Source organism: Leuciscus leuciscus, assembly GCF_965113295.1.
Source record: "Leuciscus leuciscus genome assembly, chromosome: 20".
Classification (NCBI taxonomy): Eukaryota; Metazoa; Chordata; class Actinopteri; order Cypriniformes; family Leuciscidae; genus Leuciscus; species Leuciscus leuciscus.
Window position 1 is genome coordinate 37785827 of NC_138744.1, and position 21161 is coordinate 37806987.

Genomic DNA, 21161 nt, shown 5'->3' on the forward strand with positions numbered 1-21161 from the left:
TTATCCAATGCTCAGATTTAAATATATGCAAATTGGCACATACTTAATTAGATAATGCTTAATTTGCATATTTAAACATTAAATTACAGAAATTATTTTTTTTTCATCTTGATGTAGGTAATCAACTGTTAAAGTTTCATGGTGATATCTGCTATAGTTAAATTTTACCCTATTCACCTGTAGTGTCTCGCCTTAAATGAAGTTTTTTTATTCACTCCGGTCTGTTCTTGTGGATTAATCCGCTTCGGATGATATTTCCCTAAATGGCATGTGGAAAACAAATAGTTTAGTCACTTTATTGGTCAGATGGTTTCTTCCTGTCAAAGTGGACGGTTCTTCACCAAAAATAAGCTGTCGTGAAAACTGGGCTTTCTGCTGTCTAGACACATTTCTGTGTTTCCGTGCAACTCTCCTCTGCATTGCAAATATGTTAAATTACCTGCATCTTAAGCTGTGCAGATCTGGATCCTCGCATGGTTGAAACTCATCGCTTATTTTCTCCTCGCATGAGCTGTCGAGAGAGTCCTGTGATAAAGCATGAGTTCGCCTAAAATAGCTTTTAGGGCAGAAATGCCGACATGTAAGGCAATTTGCAGCTTAGGGAACATGGACTGCCAGGATGCATTAATAGGTATGAAGCCTTTTTAGAAATGTTAGTAATGGATGTTCCTCTGCTTTGAAGTATATGAATGCGCAAATGCACCTGGATTCATAATGTGCATTTAAAATTATATTTAAATACACGTCATTTACTAATCAGGAATCATATCTCTCGCTGTCAGATGTAGATATTGTCCTGTGGGAATAACTTGAGCTTTAATGTTCAGACTCTTTGAAGGAATAGTCACACATTTTCAGTGTGATTGAGATCTTTGAAGAACATTTGCATCCAAACCGGTTTGACTTTGTCCACTGCAGAACACAGAACAAGTTGTTCTGAACAACATTAATTTGGACCCCATTGACTTTCATTGACATTTTTCAGAACATCTTATTTTGTGTTCCACAGAGGAAAGTAAGTCGTACAAGTTTGGAGCAACATCAATGACTAATACATGACTAAAGAAGTCTGTTTTTCACATTAGGCTGTTATATCTACAGAAGGCTTGAAGTATTGTGCTGATGTGAAGCTTGACAGCGCACTATGAGTGATTGTTTCATGTAAAAGAGCTTCAGAGTTTCTATTTTTGAGTTGCATGGGAAAAACAAAGCAATATGGGGTTGGATTGACATGAGAGTGACTAAATGCAATGATCCATTTACCCTGCAAATCAAATGCATTTTATTAATTTTTTTGCATACCACTTGTGTGTGCAATATGTTGCATTAGCTGATGTCCTGTTGATATGTGTTTTAAATATAAAACACCCTTCATTAAGTGCAAGTGTTTTGTTAAATGTTTTGATGCTTTCCTCTCATCCTGCATGAAGCTAATTAGATTAATTATCAGACACTGTCTCTGTTTTCAAGCTAGTCTCGGGCTGCATAATTAAGTGTTGATTTTAGTTTTGTTTTTGAAAAATAAATGCTTGCAAAACCCATATAATACTCATTAAAACAATCATTCGGTTCCTCAGAACATAACCAGCAATTAGTGCGATCAACCTGGTGTATAATAATGGCTCTTGTCGTTGTGCATTGGCTTGCAGGGAGACAACTATATAATAGTGTTGCCAAAGTATACAAAAAGACAGCAACATTTCTTTTGGAGCAGCTTTATCTCGCTGTGTGACGCTCATCTTCTGCTATAATCATACTGTCAATGATTCCTGATCTTTGACTCGCTCTAACAGACGGACGACCCCTTCATGCCGTCAGTCAAAGCTCTTTACATAATGCAATATTGTTTCTGAGCATCTTCAGCATGTTCTATTACACATTTGTTAAAATCTGACTTTCTCCGTGTGTCAGTGCTATAATCGGTGCTTCTACAAACACAGAAAACATGAAAAGTGAAACCCAGTAACTGTGTTCTGGTGAGCCTTTCTCTGCAAGCATGTTATAAAATAAGCCGATCAGAATTCGCTCTCCTTCTGACGTATGAAGAGGATCTTATTATAATATTAGCGGCCCTTAATCTGCACGTTTACACACACCAGCCGACATTTGGTTCCACAAGCGACAACAGAGACCAGTTCTAACGCAATGATAAAGATCCAGCAAAGCCTGAAACTGTTCTGTGGTTGAGCACAGACGAGCACTGAACACTATTGACCAGAACATGTCACCGCTGTCTTATAAACACCTCAGGAACTGTGGACACTTGATGATGATGAGATGATCAATGTAACTCCACAACAACTACAGAAATGTCTCCACTAACATTCAGAAACTCTTCCTGAGTCTCTCCGTAAGGCTGCACTCGCTACTGGTTATTCTGGGATTCTGGATGAGTGAGATTGGCCTGTTTTGTTATTGCCGGGGTTTCTGAAGCTTGTGTAAAGACTCCGCCCTCTTCTGAACGGAGGCGGAGCTAAAGCTCATTTGCATTTAAAGGAACACACACACAAAAACGGCGTGTTTTTGTGCCACACCCAAAAAGGGGCAAATTTGACAAGCTATAATAAATGATCTGGTATTTTGAGCTGAAATTTCAGAGACACATTCTGGGGACACCATAGATTTATATTATATCTTGTGAAAAGGGGCAGTTTGTTTGATTGTGTGTTTGTGTGTCCACAGCGGAGGACACGTGTGGCGGGACTTTCCGCGGCTCCAGCGGGAGCATCTCCAGTCCAGATTTCCAGAAGGATTATCAGAGCAGTGGCGAATGTACGTGGACGATCCTCGCGGATCCGGGAGACACAATCTCTCTGGTCTTCACTGAGTTCCAGATGGACAGCAAACTCGACTCTTTAGAAGTGGAGGGATCCGATCCTCCAACAATATGGTGAGAATGAGACTGGACTGTTTCTGGATCTGCTGGTCTCTGTAATCGGCTGTTTTACTGTAATGAGTGTTAAACTGTATAATCATCGCAGGACAGGAGTTTCCTTCATATCTGTGCTAGTTTCATCTGTCTTGAGTCACTTCAATGCATGATTTGGAAAAAAACATTCATTCATTCATTCGATGTTAGATAGGGAAAAAATGCACAATATACCCTATAATATCAATAAAATGTATTATTTATTCACTTATTTATTCATATATATATATATATATATATATATATAATACAAATACCATATATACCCTATATATAAATAAAATAGATTTATCTATTTATTTTTATTTTATGTTGATATTAAAATACACTGTATATTGATATTTATTTAATTATTTATTACATATGAATACCCTAAATATCCAATATATAAATAAAATAGGGTAATTTTATTTATTTATTTATTTAAAATATAAATACCCAATATAAAAATAAAAAATACACTATTATGTATAAAAATACAGGATTTTTTATTTATGTATTCATTATTCATTTAATATAAAATATAAATACCCTATATACCCAAAGTATATATAAAATAGGCTATTTGTTATTTATTTTATTTATTTGAAATATAAATACCCTATATACCCAATATATAAATAAAATAGGGTGTTTATTCATTTATTTGTTGTTTTATTTTATATGTTGCTATAAAAATACACTATATATGTACACAAATACAGTATTTTTTATTTATGTATTTATTATTCATTTAATATAAAATATAAATATCCTATATACCCAATATATAAACAAAATACGGTATGTATTTATTTATTTAATGTTTGTTTTTATGTGTACACTATAGACAATATATCAATAAAATTGGGTATATTATTTGTTTATCTATTTATTTATTGATGCAGATAATTCATGACACAAAACACATTGAGTACTAACCATGTTTATGAGTGTGGTTTCTCTGACCTTGCACCGTTTCTGAGGATGATGCATTGATGATGATTGATCATGTCACACAATCTGTTCATGCTGGAACTGGTGTAATGTGACTTGCTTCTGCTAAGTTGCAGGTGAATTTGCATCAAAACAGCTAGACTGATTGCATGCATTGTTAATAAAAGTTGTGGGAAGGTTTTTCTTTTCCTTTCCATTTTGTTATCCTTACTATACATGATTACATGCTTAATTGCATTGTATTATTTGCATTTCATTGATTTTTTTCCCTGCTTTCCGCCACCACACACCAAATCAATGTTTCATGTACATGTATTTATTTGATAAATAGATGCATAATTAGTCCCTTTGTGTGTTTTTCCCCCTTCCCACACAATCATCTCTAGTCCATTTTGCAGAAAGCACCGTTCAGAATTAATGTAAGCATTGACAAGATTCAACATCTTAATTTCAAAGTGTGGAAATTATTTTCTGTGTGACAATTGAAGGGAAGGGAATGTGTGATTTATGTGTTAGATTGTCCAAAGAAGCTACTCAGAAGGTGCCAAAACTTCTATCAAACCTCTGAAATGACTTTTTGGAGCTTGTGAGAGTGATATGAAATAAGAATTGATGCCTTGGACTTGATTCGATGCAGCTTGCATGACTCTGCAAATCCATAGATTTCAGTCTTGGTAGAGGAGAGCAGCGCCGAACCGAGCGAATCCTCGTGTTAAACTCACAGTCAAACACTGTTCAATGTCAGAGCGCAGGGAACATGATAGTGTGAGCAGTTGTTTTGCTTGTTGTTTTTCTTTATTGATTCGATTACGTCGGGAATCTGATGATGCAACACAGGCTCATCGGGAAAAACGTTCCGGTAGCAAAATTTTTGCAAAACACAAAATATGTACATATTAGGGCTGGGACGACACGCCCATCTCCCGATTCGATACTATCACGATACTTGGGTGCCGAGACGATATGTATTGCGATTTGTTGAAGAATTGTGATTCTAGGCAAGGCAAGGCAAGTTTATTTATACAGCACATTTCAGACACTATGGCAATTCAAAGTGCTTTACATAGAGAGGAATAAATATTTACATAGAGAGTGAATGAATCCCCATTCACACTGATCCTAAAAACGCTGTATTCTGCTGCCAGGCCAGTAGATGGCGATGAAACACTATAGACTGAACACGTAATACGCATGTGCATGACGTCATCGTCTTCAGAGATTCCTGTTTTTGTTGTTTACACGGACACCGTCATTGTAAACAGCCCCTTAAATTCAGAACTGCTTTGATAAGGACAAACTCCTACGTAATAAAACGTTGCCACACTGAAAAAAATTATTCGTTGAATTTAATAAAAAAAATGATCGTAAGTGGTTGCACACAATTGATTTAAATCTTAATCAATTTTAGTTCAACTTAAAGGATAATTCCGGTATTTAACACCTTGAGTCTATTTTGTAGTTTGTTTTGGATGAACTAGAGTGGTGGACACAGAAATGTTGACGATGGGTCCTGTCTCGACTTTTTGACTGGTTTAGACTCACCTTTGACGGCTTCAGAGTGGCTGTCTACCGGCATGCACGAACATGTCCTTAAAACAACCCTTAACGTTCGTTTTCAAAACTGTGCAACTCACCGAGTGGTTAGTGGTGTTCGTTGATGATCCAAAACCAGTAGTGTACCGAAATACAGTTTCTGTCGTGTTTTATTTGTCATTTTGTAAAATCCCATTGATTTCTGTTGGAGGACTCATTGCTGGTTGATATTACTGCGCTACCGGGAACGGAAAAGGGGGGTGTTTACATTTGGTTGTAGTCTTTTCGCTCAGTTCTCCGTCTCTCAGAAGGCTAGCGTGAGCAGAGTGTGCTCTATACGTGCGCTAGACACAGAGTTCCGCACAGCGTCCTTGTACGGCAAAGAGGGGGTCGCCATCTAGTGGTCGGGAGTGTGCTAACGCTTCAGACTCACATATCGAGCGGAAGTTTATACGCGGTTGTGAGGTATCTGAAAAAATAGTTCCACTATAGCAAATAACACGGATTGAAATCATACATTGCGCACATTTGTTATTTTTTTCAGTGCATATTCACGTTCATCTAAAAACTAAACACGTTTTTAGCGCCACTTACTGGACATTTCATTTCAAATGTAAACGTTGCAACGTATTTTGCGTTTTGCTAAAATAGTTTCCACAGGTGTGTTTTCGAGTGAGCCTGAGCCGTGACAGTGTGAGCCGTGTTCTGCCGTGTCCTTGCTTGTTTCTCACTTTATTGATTCGATTAAGTCGTTTCTATACGCGACATGACAAATGAAGCCAAGTTTTGTTGGAGCAGGATGAACTTCTCCCCTCTAATATTGTTCAAGCCAAACAAACAAATCAATGGTTTTGCCAGAATGACCTTTATGTAATTCTACCGTACTTCCCGTGTGTGTTGGAAAGGGCAAAAACAACAGTCTTGTAAGTTACAAATCACTCGGAGAAAGAAGCGTTTCTCTCACTCTCCACTGATGAAAGAGCGTTCGCTGTTGGGAAAAGTGTGTTCGTTCTCTTTGTCTCGGTGGAACGGGCTACAGGACCTGAATGAGACACCTGAGGCAATGCTTTGCATGTGTAATGGGGCTGTTTCTGGGGCTGTGAGTGTTCTTACTCAGATCTGCCGTCAGTCAACACTTTTTGGGGGAATATGGGCCAGATGTGTCTGAGTTTCTCCATACTGTGATGATGAAAAACGTTTATTCTTAGATGAAGACAAATGTTGCGTTCTTGTTAGGGTTATGCATCATTTAAAGTGAGCGGACACACACACACACACACACACACACACACACACACACACACACACACACACACACACACACACACACACACACACACACACACACACACACACACACACACACACACACACACACACACACACACACACACACACACACTCTGTCCCACTTCCCTGTGCAACACTGCCAAGAAATAAAGAAATAAATACTCTCACACACTCGCGCAGATTCTGTTGCATGCTGGGAAAAGGTTTAAAGCACAGCTGCATCTGTCTGCGTTATTCTGATACAGTTCTTTTGCAATCTTACAATTTCTATCTATCTGTCTATCTATCTATCTGTCTATCTCTCTATCTATCTATCTATCTATCTATCTATCTATCTATCTATCATCTATCTATCTATCTATCTATCTATCTATCTATCTATCTATCTATCTATCTATCTATCTATCTATCTATCATCTATCTATCTATCTATCTATCTATCTATCTATCTATCTATCTATCTATCTATCTATCTATCATCATCGTCTGTCTGTCTGTCTGTCTGTCGATCATTCTATCGTTCTTTCGTTATCTATAATTCTATCATTTCCTGAGTCCGACTCCAATCAGACTCTATTAACTGTCAGTGAAGGACGAGTGAGTCTCATCCAGTGGCCAGAGCATCACAGAGCTTTAGTGGCTCTTTTGACCAGTAAAAAACACCTAAATTCCCATAGCAACAGCATAGCGATGCCTTCACACACACACACACACACACACACACACACACACACACACACACACACACACACACACACACACACACACACACACACACACACACACACACACACACACACACAGCACACGAGCACTGAACTTGTACAAACCCAGTTTCCTACTCTTGCTTTATTTTTATTCAGACAGGCAGGAGGAGTGTGTGTGTGTGTGTGTGTGAGAGAGAGAGAGAGAGAGAGAGAGAGAGAGAGAGAGTCTATCCATTTCCTGCATTACATTGGTGTTTTGATTTATTTGTGCCTTTTCAATTACACTCTATTCTTGTGTCAGTGTGTGTGTGTGTGTGTGTGTGTGTGTGTGTGTGTGTGTGTGTGTGTGTGTGTGTGTGTGTGTGTTGGGTCAGCGGACAATGGGACAGATGCAGTTAATGCTGTAGTCAGACTCGACCTCGAGTCAAACACACTCACACTCTATTTACACAGAAATGCACATTATGTTCTTCATAATGATAATGTTATCTGGCCTCTGCCGGTGGTTACTCTGTTATTGGGCCTAATTCTCAGGCGCTTGTATTATATAACTCACCTTTAGGGTGGAAATATTGCAATATACATCAGTTATTTCAGACCACACAGCTAATCTCCGGGAGAACAGGCTCTGAAGCGTTCGGCCCAGTGTGAATTCGACATTGTTGGCGGTGTAAAGTCAAGCGTTTCTGTTATTATCAGTCACACTGAGAGGTAGAGATTTAAACAGCCCTAAATATTACACTTGTCCTGTCCCGTTTGTGCCAGTCATGAATGACATAAAGCTGCGCTAGCGACTGAGTTACATTTTTCACTTTAACATTCAGGTCCCGGTGTAAATCTAATGACTCTATATCAGTGTGTGTTTCATTTACAGGATAGAAGAAAAAAAAAAAACTGGATATGATTGATTGATTTTTTTATTCAATTTTGTTTTAGTTACTTTATCTTTATTATAGAATGTTTCATTTATTTATTTCTTCTTAGTTCTTTTATTACTAGGATGAAAACAGGATATCACACTTGGAGGAGGATAAAAAAAATAAAAAAAAATAAAAAAAAATTTGTTAGTTGTTTATTAACAAAATCATAGTGTTTCATTGTGGTTTCATGTTCATTTTTGTAACCTTTCATGATGTTTTTTTTTAACCTTGTATGATTTATTTTATTTTATTTTATTTTATTTTATTTTATTTTATTTTATTTTATTTTATTTTATTTTATTTTATTTTATTTTATTTTACTTTATTTTACTTTATTTTATTATTGTATGTTATTTTATTTTATTATTGTATGTTATTTTATTTTATGGGGTTTTTATGTTAAACATAATTTCAGTTTCATGTTTAATTTTTTTTTTAACAGGATATGAAAATACATGATTTCAAAGACTTGTTGGAGGGTTTTTATTATTTTTATTTAATTTAATTTTACTTTACTATACTTTATTTTATTTTATTTTACTTTATTTTAGTGTTATGTAATGTTATTTTTGCAGTGAGTTGTACAGTAGTGTTCAGATGACGTGGGGTCAATGGTAAATTGGTAAATGGTCAAATGTTACTGGTGCCAAATTTGGGTCTCAAAATATTTTTGAGTAACCCAGACTCCGTCAGCCTGTCGTCTCTCAGGTGTGTGTGAGTTCTGGATCCGGCCTTCAACACGAGCTGATGCCTGACGTTTTACAAATGCACAAAAAACTCTCGTTTGCCCTTTTCAACATTACAGAACTGACAGAAGTGTTAGAGACTCATGAAATATGTGTTCCTCTTGTCGGATCTCACTGTAATCATGGCAGCGCTGTGTTTGATTGACAGGCCGAGGCCGGCTGGGTTAGAGTTCACTGGGAACGGGTGAAATGGTTCAGGATGAAGAACTTCTGCTCTGTTTTACTGTGTTTCACTGTCACAGCGATTGACTGTTATGAAGTTATGGCTGAATCCTGGAGGTGTTCGAGGAAACAAACCATTTATAAAGGTCACATTTTATGGCATGTGAAGCTTCAAATACTTCCTCCATTTATTTTGCAACCAGGGCCACCTTATAATAACACCAATCATGAATCCATCCATCCACCCAAAGTTTGACTCCTTCATAGCTTAGCAGTTTTGTTGTCAGTTATGTTTTAACTTAATCTCCAATGTTTCTCTTGAATTTACTCAGTAGAAAAAGAATTTTCTGTGAGAGTAAAGCGCTGTAAAATGAGTGTGAACATCAGCTCAGATCACTTGATTTAGAGTAAATGTTTAAATTCATGCAGTCTGAGACATTCATCAGATCATTCACTCAATTCTATTGAGTATATGATGCATTTTCTCTCATTTTAATGCTGATTTAACGCATGTTATGTAACCCGAGGTTAGTGAAACTTCCCCTGTTCGAGTAAATCTGAGATGTATTGATTATAAAATACATGACTTTCGCAAAAGACACTGACTTGATTTAAAAGGGTAAAAAGGCAGATGAAATGATCCGTCTGCTTCTTCTTCACAGGTTATCAGGAATTAATATTCCTGTCCCCATCGTCAGCAACAAGAACTGGCTCCGGCTTCATTTCGTGACGGACAACAGCCATCGCCACAAAGGATTCAGCGCTCAATATCAAGGTGCGTTTTCAACAGATTTTCTTTTAAAAATGGTGTGATTCACATTGATTTCCCGTGTCTGGTCAATGCTTACGGCAAATATCATAAAAACACGTCCAGGGATCTCATTTATAAACGTTGCGTACGCACAAAAGAAGGCGTACGCCGCTCTCTACGCAATAATAGGTATTTATAAAAAGCAAACTTGACGGGAAAATGTGCGGTCCTTCACGCAGACTCTGACCCCGGCGTACGCACAGAAACGGGTGAAATGAGAAATGGCGACACCGTCGGCAGAGGGAAGAAACACGTGAGAGTGTGTGAGAGTGTGTGAAACTGTAGACCGTTGTGTAAAAGAAATGGCAATACTTCCTCTCATAAATAACATGAAGACTTCATAAAGCAAGTCTTACAATTAACAGCCTACACACGAACACCCGTTTGATCGATCTGCAGTGTAGAACAAACTAAATCAAACCAAGATTTCAACAGAAATGCATATTAACAGTGAAATATGTTCTGCAATAATATTGGCATGTTATGCAATTCATCCCCTTCGCAATCGATGAATATTAATTTGTGGGCGTTTCACGGACTATTTATGGGCAACTATGGGTGTGACATGAAGCCGCAAAAGCTGCGCTACATTTAGAATTGATTGTGATTTATTAAGGGAAAACTGCGTAGGATGTACGTGCGCACGGTTTTATAAATCCAAATATTTCTGTGCGTACGCACGTCCTATGTTTCATCCGTAGGCCCCAGGGGTCTCATTTATAAAACTGTGCGTAGGATTCTTACTAAAAGTGTACGTGCGCCCGAAAGCCAAAAATGCCGTACGGCAAAAAATATTCAGACTTATAAAAGTGTTCGTACGCCAGAACCTGCGCAGAATTCACTTTATAAATCCCAGTCAGAGGAAGATTGTGCGCACATGCGTCTCCACCCCGAAATAACCTTATATGGAGCTTACAACGCCTAGTTTTACTATGCAGATCCTCATCTGCATATCATTTGCATATGATTATTCATCCACGTGATAACGTTTAACGGTACAAGACACATTACATGTATCTATCATGTAAAAATCATGTAGTTGCCTATCCTTGCCTTGTTTTTGAATACATAAATCAAATAGTGTAAAATACATTACTCAATCTTTTCCACTGGCCGAATTGTATTTTAAATTGATTTATATTTTTAATGGAAACCTATAGATAGGCCTTGGGCATTATTTGGACGAAACTATTTTCTCAGACAATCTGGTATTATCATGATAAGCAATTTTCTCTGTGGAAAAGTGTTCAGAAGCATCGCATCCACAACAAATATTTCTATTGATTGAATATAATTTTTTTTGTAACTTCTCCGTAATGATTTCATGTTTAAGTTTTTAACTCCATTAATTTGAATGGCATATTTAATCTAAATGTTTATATCCGAAGTAAAACATAGTATAAATCATTATTTTATTTATTTAAACTGTTATTTGCGTCAGTTTCACTAAACGGCCCAATGCGCTCGCTAGCGCGGACATTTAAGAAGGGATGGATGTTTGCTTCAAGTGACAGGCTTGGTGAGTGAAATTATATTTGTATTATTTTTCTGTATATGTTTAATTTTCTTTAGATTTCTGTGTAAAAGTGACATTTAACTCCAGCTCACCATCGGTGTCGCCAAACTTCTCCGTCTCCAAAGCGTTCGTACGCATGATCAGAGTTTGCGTGCAGGAGCGCAAATATTCCCGTCAAGTTTGTTTTTATAAATCACAGCTTATGCGTCGGAAGTGGCGTGCGCCTCTGTCAGGGCCTGTGAGTGCGGACGCAACCGTTATAAATGAGGCCCCTGGTCATATACACATTTCACCTCCACATGAGGAAAACACAGTAGGCTACATGTGACTGGGTGTTACATATGAAGAATCTTAATGGTCCTAAAAATAGGCTTTGCTTTTTTGCAAAATGTAATTTCGTTTTATTTCTCTTTTGATTTTGGGCCGAAGTGTGACCCGACAGCTTTCATGTGATTCAGGAGTGATTACATGCTGATATCTGTGATCACCTCGCTAATCTTAATCACCTTATAATTACAAACAATTACTTGATATTTTATAACGAGGAGCGGAAGACGACCTGTCGGACGTTGAATCAAAGCAAGTTGTTTTCAATTAACTTGATTGGAAGCAAATCTAAGACATGAATTCCAGTCCTAATATACTGTAGGAAAATAATTATATTTTATTAACACACAAATCATGACTCTAACGAACCGTGTTGTTTTGACTTGTTTTCTAACTAAGTAAGTCGATGTTTCTCATGTATTTCTGCTGAATGCTTTTTAAATCTCACTTTCATGGAATTATAATTGACCTAATTTTATTATTGTTCTCTTTTCACGAGCAGTGAAACGATCTGGAGATTTTAAATCAAGGGGAGTAAAATTACTACCTGGAAAAGACAATACGAGCAAATTTTCAATAAGTAAGTGTGTTTTCTTTCTCTTTGTGAAATAAAATTCACTCTGTCTTACAAAAATCAGTATCATGTTACAGTATGTGATATTTCAGATGGTACTTTGATATACACTACCGTTCAAAAGACGGAATGTTTATTAATAATTGAGCACCAATAATACCTGATGATGACAACTGAGCATCAAATCCTCATATTAGAATGATTTGTGAAGGATCATGTGACACTGAAGACTGGAGTAATGATGCTGAAAATTCAGCTTTGATCACTGGAATAAATTACACTTTACTATATATTCACACAGAAAACAGATGATTTACACTGATCAAATAAATCCAGCCTTGGTGAGCAGAAAAAAAAGATCATAACATTTATTTAACCCCAGACTTTTGAACAGTAGTGTATACAGTTATAGGAATGGCTTATCGACCAAAAGCTTGTTTTATAATCACAATTGTGACTTTATATCACACAATTCTGACTATATAACTCACAATTGCGACTTTATAACACAATTCTGATTTTATAACTCACAATTGCGACCAATTTTGACTATATAACTCACAATTGCGACTTTATATCACACAATTCTGACTATATAACTCACAATTGCGACTTTATATCACACAATTCTGACTATATAACTCACAATTGCGACTTTATATCACACAATTCTGACTATATAACTCACAATTGCGACTTTATATCACACAATTCTGACTATATAACTCACAATTGCGACTTTATATCACACAATTCTGACTATATAACTCACAATTGCGACTTTATATCACACAATTCTGACTATATAACACACAATTGCGACTTTATATCACACAATTCTGACTATATAACTCACAATTGCGACTTTATATCACACAATCCTGACTATATAACACACAATTGCGACTTTATATCACACAATTCTGACTATATAACTCACAATTGCAACTTTATATCACACAATTCTGACTATATAACACACAATTGCGACTTTATATCACGCAATCCTGACTATATAACACGCAATTGCGACTTTATATCACACAATTCTGACTATATAACTCACAATTGCAACTTTATATCACACAATTCTGACTATATAACACACAATTGCGACTTTATATCACACAATTCTGACTATATAACACACAATTGCGACTTTATATCACACAATTCTGACTATATAACTCACAATTGCAACTTTATATCACACAATTCTGACTATATAACACACAATTGCGACTTTATATCACACAATTCTGACTATATAACACACAATTGCGACTTTATATCACACAATCCTGACTATATAACACGCAATTGCGACTTTATATCACACAATTCTGACTATATAACTCACAATTGCAACTTTATATCACACAATTCTTAATATATAACTCACAATTGCAACTTTATATCACACAATTCTGACTATATAACTCACAATTGCGACTTTATATCACACAATTCTGACTATATAACTCACAATTGCGACTTTATATCACACAATTCTGACTATATAACACACAATTGCGACTTTATATCACACAATTCTGACTATATAACACACAATTGCGACTTTATATCACACAATTCTGACTATATAACACACAATTGCGACTTTATATCACACAATCCTGACTATATAACACGCAATTGCGACTTTATATCACACAATTCTGACTATATAACTCACAATTGCAACTTTATATCACACAATTCTTAATATATAACTCACAATTGCAACTTTATATCACACAATTCTGACTATATAACTCACAATTGCGACTTTATATCACACAATTCTGACTATATAACTCACAATTGCGACTTTATATCACACAATTCTGACTATATAACACACAATTGCGACTTTATATCACACAATTCTGACTATATAACTCACAATTGCGACTTTATATCACACAATTCTGACTATATAACACACAATTGCGACTTTATATCACACAATTCTTACTATATAACACACAATTGCGACTTTATATCACACAATTCTGACTATATAACTCACAATTGCGACTTTATATCACACAATTCTGACTATATAACACACAATTGCGACTTTATATCACACAATTCTGACTATATAACTCACAATTGCGACTTTATATCACACAATTCTGACTATATAACACACAATTGCGACTTTATATCACACAATTCTGACTATATAACACACAATTGCGACTTTATATCACACAATTCTGACTATATAACTCACAATTGCGACTTTATATCACACAATCCTGACTATATAACACACAATTGCGACTTTATATCACACAATCCTGACTATATAACTCACAATTGCGACTTTATATCACACAATTCTTACTATATAACACGCAATTGCGACTTTATATCACACAATTCTGACTATATAACTCACAATTGCGACTTTATATCACACAATTCTGACTATATAACTCACAATTGCGACTTTATATCACACAATTCTGACTATATAACACACAATTGCGACTTTATATCACACAATTCTGACTATATAACTCACAATTGCGACTTTATATCACACAATTCTGACTATATAACACACAATTGCGACTTTATATCACACAATTCTGACTATATAACTCACAATTGCGACTTTATATCACACAATCCTGACTATATAACTCACAATTGCGACTTTATATCACACAATTCTTACTATATAACTCACAATTGCGACTTTATATCACACAATTCTTACTATATAACACACAATTGCGACTTTATATCACACAATTCTGACTATATAACTCACAATTGCGACTTTATATCACACAATTCTGACTATATAACTCACAATTGCGACTTTATATCACACAATTCTGACTATATAACTCACAATTGCGACTTTATATCACACAATTCTGACTATATAACTCACAATTGCGACTTTATATCACACAATTCTGACTATATAACACGCAATTGCGACTTTATATCACACAATCCTGACTATATAACTTGCTCCGAATTTTGAAATAAAAAGTTGCAATTACCTTTTTTATTTTTATTCTGTGGCGGAAACAAGCTTCTATAGTTTGGCAACCATAAACAACCAATGTTTATTCAGCTCTATCATAGTTCATGGTAATTGTGTGTGTGTGTGTGTGTGTGTGTGTGTGTGTGTGTGTGTGTGTGTGTGTGTGTGTGTGTGTGTGTGTGTGTGTGTGTGTGTGTGTGTGTGTTATTTAGGCATGTTCAAGTAGAAACCAAGCCGCTTTGAGATCTACTCTCAGTGCTCCTGCATGTCATGTGTAATTATGACTGTTAATATTGTTGCTCTAATGTCATAAAAGCTCTTCGCTGGTTAATTTCTTTCAGATGTGCATCCCTGTTAATTGTTTAATATTCCGTTGATTTTATTCCGCTGGTGATTTTGCATCTACTCCTTCAAAGCCTGTGATTCATAAAGCACGAACAATGCCACATATTTGTAATCCTCCCGCTTGCCATTTAGCAAATGGATCAAAGGAAATTAGAGCATCCGACGAAACAGAAATCTGCATTTTGATTAATTGAGCTTAGCTTGACTTACAGGTCCCTCACCCACAGAAGCTCTTCAGAAGAGAATGTCGAATCCGTGAAGAGAATGGCTTTAGGGGGGTTAGATTTCACTCCAACCGAGACTTAATTACTCGACTGAGACGGCCAATCCTAACCTGGATCCAGCAGATGTCCGATCGCTATCTATGGAAATGAGCTTTAAACTCAAAGTCCTTTTTTATGGCTCCACATGTCGAAGCGCCGAACCCAATGATTCATTTCGCCCTCGACAATGTAGCGCTCCAAACACTTAATTACAAGCGGATCAAATTTTCATGAGCCTCTATTTCACAGCGTCTGCATCACGCATTTGGAAGTATGAGTTATGAGGGACTTAGCGAGTGTTATTCAGGACCTCAGTCTGCTGTCAAACACCCCTTTCTGAATGCTGCCCTTAATGGAGACCTTTTATGGCTTAATTTAGTTTTTTGCTTTTTCCCCATATTCTCCATTGTTGCGGCTCCTCTCTTCCCAGTCTGTCAGTAACGCTCTGGATTGTTTCCCGTATAACGCTGTAACTCGCTGCTTCGCTGTCATAGTACGATCATCGTTGAACAACTCAACTATAGTCACGACTGTTTCCCGAAACCGTATTGTCGCAAATTGGACGTTCAACCGCGTTGGTTAATGATGTCACGCAGGTTATGGAGTAATAACGACTGTTAATGAAGCTAATTAACGCTAGATGTTTTGCTATAAATTACAGACATGCATCTGAGGATTTTTCTCAGTTATTTTGCTTTATTTCCCGATTCAATCATAGACTCTTAAACACTAGAGCTCGTTCACACATGCACACTCTTCAAGAACTACGCTTTAAATCTCTTGCACTAAAAGTTGTAAATGACATTTGTATGTATTCTAAATAAAGACACAGATTGCTAAGATTGCTATAAAGAACATAGTTGCTAACGATGCTTTCGGGAAACACAGCCCTGTTTAGTTCCTGTCTCTATGAAGCCCCTCCTTCTTAAACCACACTGTGCTCTGATTGGTCGGCTGGAGCAGTGTGTTGTGATTGGTCGAGCGCTTCGAGTGTGTTTGGGAAATGTCCCGCCCCTTTCCATAACCACCAGTTTAACACACTACTAACTAACTCAACCAGGCCCCGCCCCTTTATTCTGCGCATGAATTATTTAAAGTTGAAAATCCAGCTTTTATTGTTGTTTATGTGTCTATGTGGTGTTTTTAATACGCTTTAAGACAAAGCATGTGTAAATTCATAAGTCGACAGCATTGCTGAGTATTTCCTCCTTAAAACTGCAGTGAACCAAAGACAGTCTCAAAAACACGCTTTGAAATCGCTGGTGTTTCTGACGTCACAAACTACCTTGTAACCAATCAGATCAACGTGTGATCGTCAACCAGTGGATCTCTGAGCTGAGTGAGTGAGTGGAGGCGGGGCTCATTTGCATATTCATAGAGCCGCGCATACTAAATGAGGCAAGGGTGTCGAGTTACATTCAAGATATTTTAAGGCATGAAGAATGTTTTGTCAAGGAAAAAACATTTAAATATGTCATTTTAGTGAGTTTTAAGGGATACAATTATTGATTAAATGAGGAATATTGTGACGTGTTCGTTCCCGGAAGAAACTCAAGACTACAATGGAGGCGTTTCAGGAGTTCAGAAACACTGACTCTGATATAGAGAGACTTTGCAGAGCTTTTTAATGCTCAAACATCAGCATTACACACTAAAGAGAGATGGACATGGGATAAATCATGATAGGTCCTGCAGAACGGTAATTATCACGCGCCCAGTGATGGAGGAGATATTGACTTTGGTCACATGTAGTGTATTAATCATATTCATAAATCACACGAGTTATGCCGTAGGGATGTGTCTGTATTTAGACGTGTGGTTTTGGTTAATAGCCATAACTGTGACGTCCAGGAGTGTATCGCGTACATTAATGTGCGTCATTTCTGTAACCGTTGAAGGGAAACGTTTGAAGAACAGATGCCACATGCGTGATGAGATGCTTTCTCCCTCAATAAATCAGCAATGTACTAAAGTGACATCTAGAATACATCATTACTGACGTGATTAAAGTGTGGCTGGTTTCTAAACCTTTCATGTGTGCCGAACTTCTCTGTTGATTGAGAAAACTCAATATCTGAGGTTATGGAGAGCATGATCACAGGTTATGAAGACTGATGATATCGCCATATGCGCTCTCTCTCCCACAGTGAATGAAGGAATGGTCAAACAGGTTTCCAACTTCTGCCCAGATCCCGGGGAACCGGAGAACGGCAAGCGCATCGGCACAGATTACAGGTAAACCTTCTCGTTGTGCACGGGCGGTCAGAACGGGACACACGGGTGCAGTTTGGTTTCAGAAAGTACGCAATTGTGAAAGTTTAGCTCATGAATATTCATTAGGTCATGCATAATTTAACATGATATTTAACTGTTTGGATAGTCTACCTACGCCTAGTTATTTCAGTAGCAGTGAAATGCTTGATAGCCTGTCACAGGAAGGCTATGCGATATTATTTGCTCATTTACAAGCCAAAACTGAAAGTAAACACAAACACTTAATCATTATTCAAACAACAATTATCACTGAGGTTATATGATCTGACAGAGATATGTTCTCATTAGGTAATAATTTGAAGCAGCAATCTACAGTATGATCGCGAGAATTTGTGATGCAATTTATTTTATGTACATAATGTAATATATTCAATTTTATTTGCTTAAATATTAATATTTATGTTTAATATTAATTTTCCAAAAATATATAAATTTAAATGAAATGCAACTAAAATTTTAAATGTAATGTTATATTTTCTTTCTTTTCTTTTTTAAATATCAATAGTTTTTGCAAAATATTAATTTATTAAATATTAATTTAGTAATTTAGCAAAATTAAAATACATTTGATGTTATATTTATAATATGTTTTTTATTCAACGCTATCTCATGACTAATTCGTACGAATTCGTAATTTTATTTGCTTAAATATTAATATTTTTGCTTAATATTAATTTAGCAAAATTTCAATTTAAATATTAATTAAATGTTAATTTAGCAAAAACATTTACAATTTTTTTATAGATCTAAATAGTCAAAGTATTAATTTAAATGTCAATTTAGTAATTTAGCTAAATTTAAAAAATATGAATATGTAACATTATATGTAACATATCTAATATAATATTAATATTTTTTGATAATTATTAATTTAATAACAATTTATATGAATTTAATATGAATATTTTTGCAAACATATTTAATGTCATATTTTCTCTCTAATTTTCTTGTAACTATTAATTTAGCAAAAATATACACATTTAATATAAAATTTTTTTATTGTATATGCTTAAATATGAATATTGATATTCTCTTTATTTTTTCATTTCACTGTATGATTAGTCGCCTCTTTGTAAAGAACTACTTTACCTCTGTCACATTCAGATGAAACGACCACTCATAAAAAAATCAAAGAGGAATTAATTAAAGCTATTAAATCATAAAGTCGGGACAAAATTAGGCACGCTAAAAAAAAATTATGGGGACATTTCCCAGCATGAAGGATGTGTGTGTGTGTGTGTGTGTGCGTGTGTGTGTGTGCGTGTGTGTGTGTGTGTGTGTGTGTGTGTGTGTGTGTGTGTGTGTGTGTGTGTGTGTGTGTGTGCGTGTGTGTGTGTGTGTGTGTGTGTGTGTGTGTGCGTGTGTGTGTGTGTGTGTGTGTGTGTGCAGAGTTATTTGAGTCGCAGTGAATCCCTGATTATTCCTTCCTGACACGAGGCCTGATCAATCTGTGGTTTTCAGTTCCTTCATTGATTCTCTGACTCGTGTGTGTGTGTGTGTGTGTGTGTGTGTGTGTGTGTTCAGCATCGGTGCGATGGTTCAGTTCATCTGTGATGAGGATCACGTGCTTCAGGGATCCAAGATCATCACGTGTCAGAGAGTGGCGGAGGTGTTCGCGGCCTGGAGCGACCATAGACCCGTCTGCAAAGGTTACAGTTCTTACTTACTTACTAAGCATAATATCTTATGTTTTTACATTCCTTAAAAACACATTGTTTCCCGTTAATTCCATCGGAAGAAATCGCCTTCACCCTCAGAGATGTTTAACTTTGTGAACGAAATGATTATTTCGAACGAACTTGCTGAATTGCTTCACAGATATCACTGAATGATTCATTTGTGAATCAGACTGATTCTGATTCACCAGCTCACTGATTCAATATCAGTATTCAATATCAATATTCAATATCAATATTCAATATCAGTATTCAATATCAATATTCAATATCAATATTCAATATCAGTATTCAATATCAATATTCAATATCAGTATTCAATATCAGTATTCAATATCAATATTCAATATCAGTATTCAATATCAGTATTCAATATCAGTATTCAATATCAGTATTCAATATTCAATATCAATATTCAATATCAGTATTCAATATCAATATTCAATATCAGTATTCAATATCAATATTCAATATCAGTATTCAATATCATTATTCAACATCAATATTCAATATCAATATTCAATATCAGTATTCAATATCAGTATTCAATATCAGTATTCAATATCAATATTCAATATCAGTATTCAATATCAATATTCAACATCAATATTCAATATCAATATTCAATATCGCTGGAGCTTGAAAGTTACTAATGAATTTTAGTATTGATTATTGTCAATGAAATCCTTCTGTTGTGTGAGGCCGCTGAAATACGTGAATCTGGATATGTTCGTATTTGTGTGTCTGTACGGCGATATTAGGGAAAATAACACAAATTAATGTTTCAAATGATATAAAACTAGTATTTGTTCATAGCGTTCCTCTTAGAATAAAGCATTTTTGCCCCATGTGACGTCTGGTTTTTGCAGTGTTTGCCACATATTTGCACAAATATTTATTTTTTTCCCCTTTTCAAAATAAATAGTTTGCTTATCAAGTATGCTTTATTGTCAGTTCTTCCACATGTACAGTACATACATATAGAGAATTGAAATTACATTACTCTCAGACCCATGGTGCATACAAATAACATTAACACTAAAGATTAAAAATCTAAATAAAATCTAAAATACAACTATCTAATAAATAACTAAAAGAAGAAGAAGCAGCGCAAGACACATGGCAAGTGAAGTGCAAAC

At 35.9% G+C, this 21161-nt stretch overlaps 1 protein-coding gene across 2 annotated transcripts in view; it reads left to right on the forward strand.

The window, feature by feature from the left end:
* csmd3a (CUB and Sushi multiple domains 3a) overlaps positions 1-21161 on the forward strand; it is a 350983-nt gene that overhangs the window by 66046 nt on the left and 263776 nt on the right. For both annotated transcript variants that reach the window (XM_082150056.1, XM_082150057.1), the window contains exons 5-9: positions 2683-2890; positions 9886-9998; positions 12380-12457; positions 18220-18307; positions 19871-19995. In XM_082150056.1, the coding sequence (XP_082006182.1) occupies positions 2683-2890; positions 9886-9998; positions 12380-12457; positions 18220-18307; positions 19871-19995 (612 nt within the window). The remainder of the gene's footprint in view (positions 1-2682; positions 2891-9885; positions 9999-12379; positions 12458-18219; positions 18308-19870; positions 19996-21161) is intronic.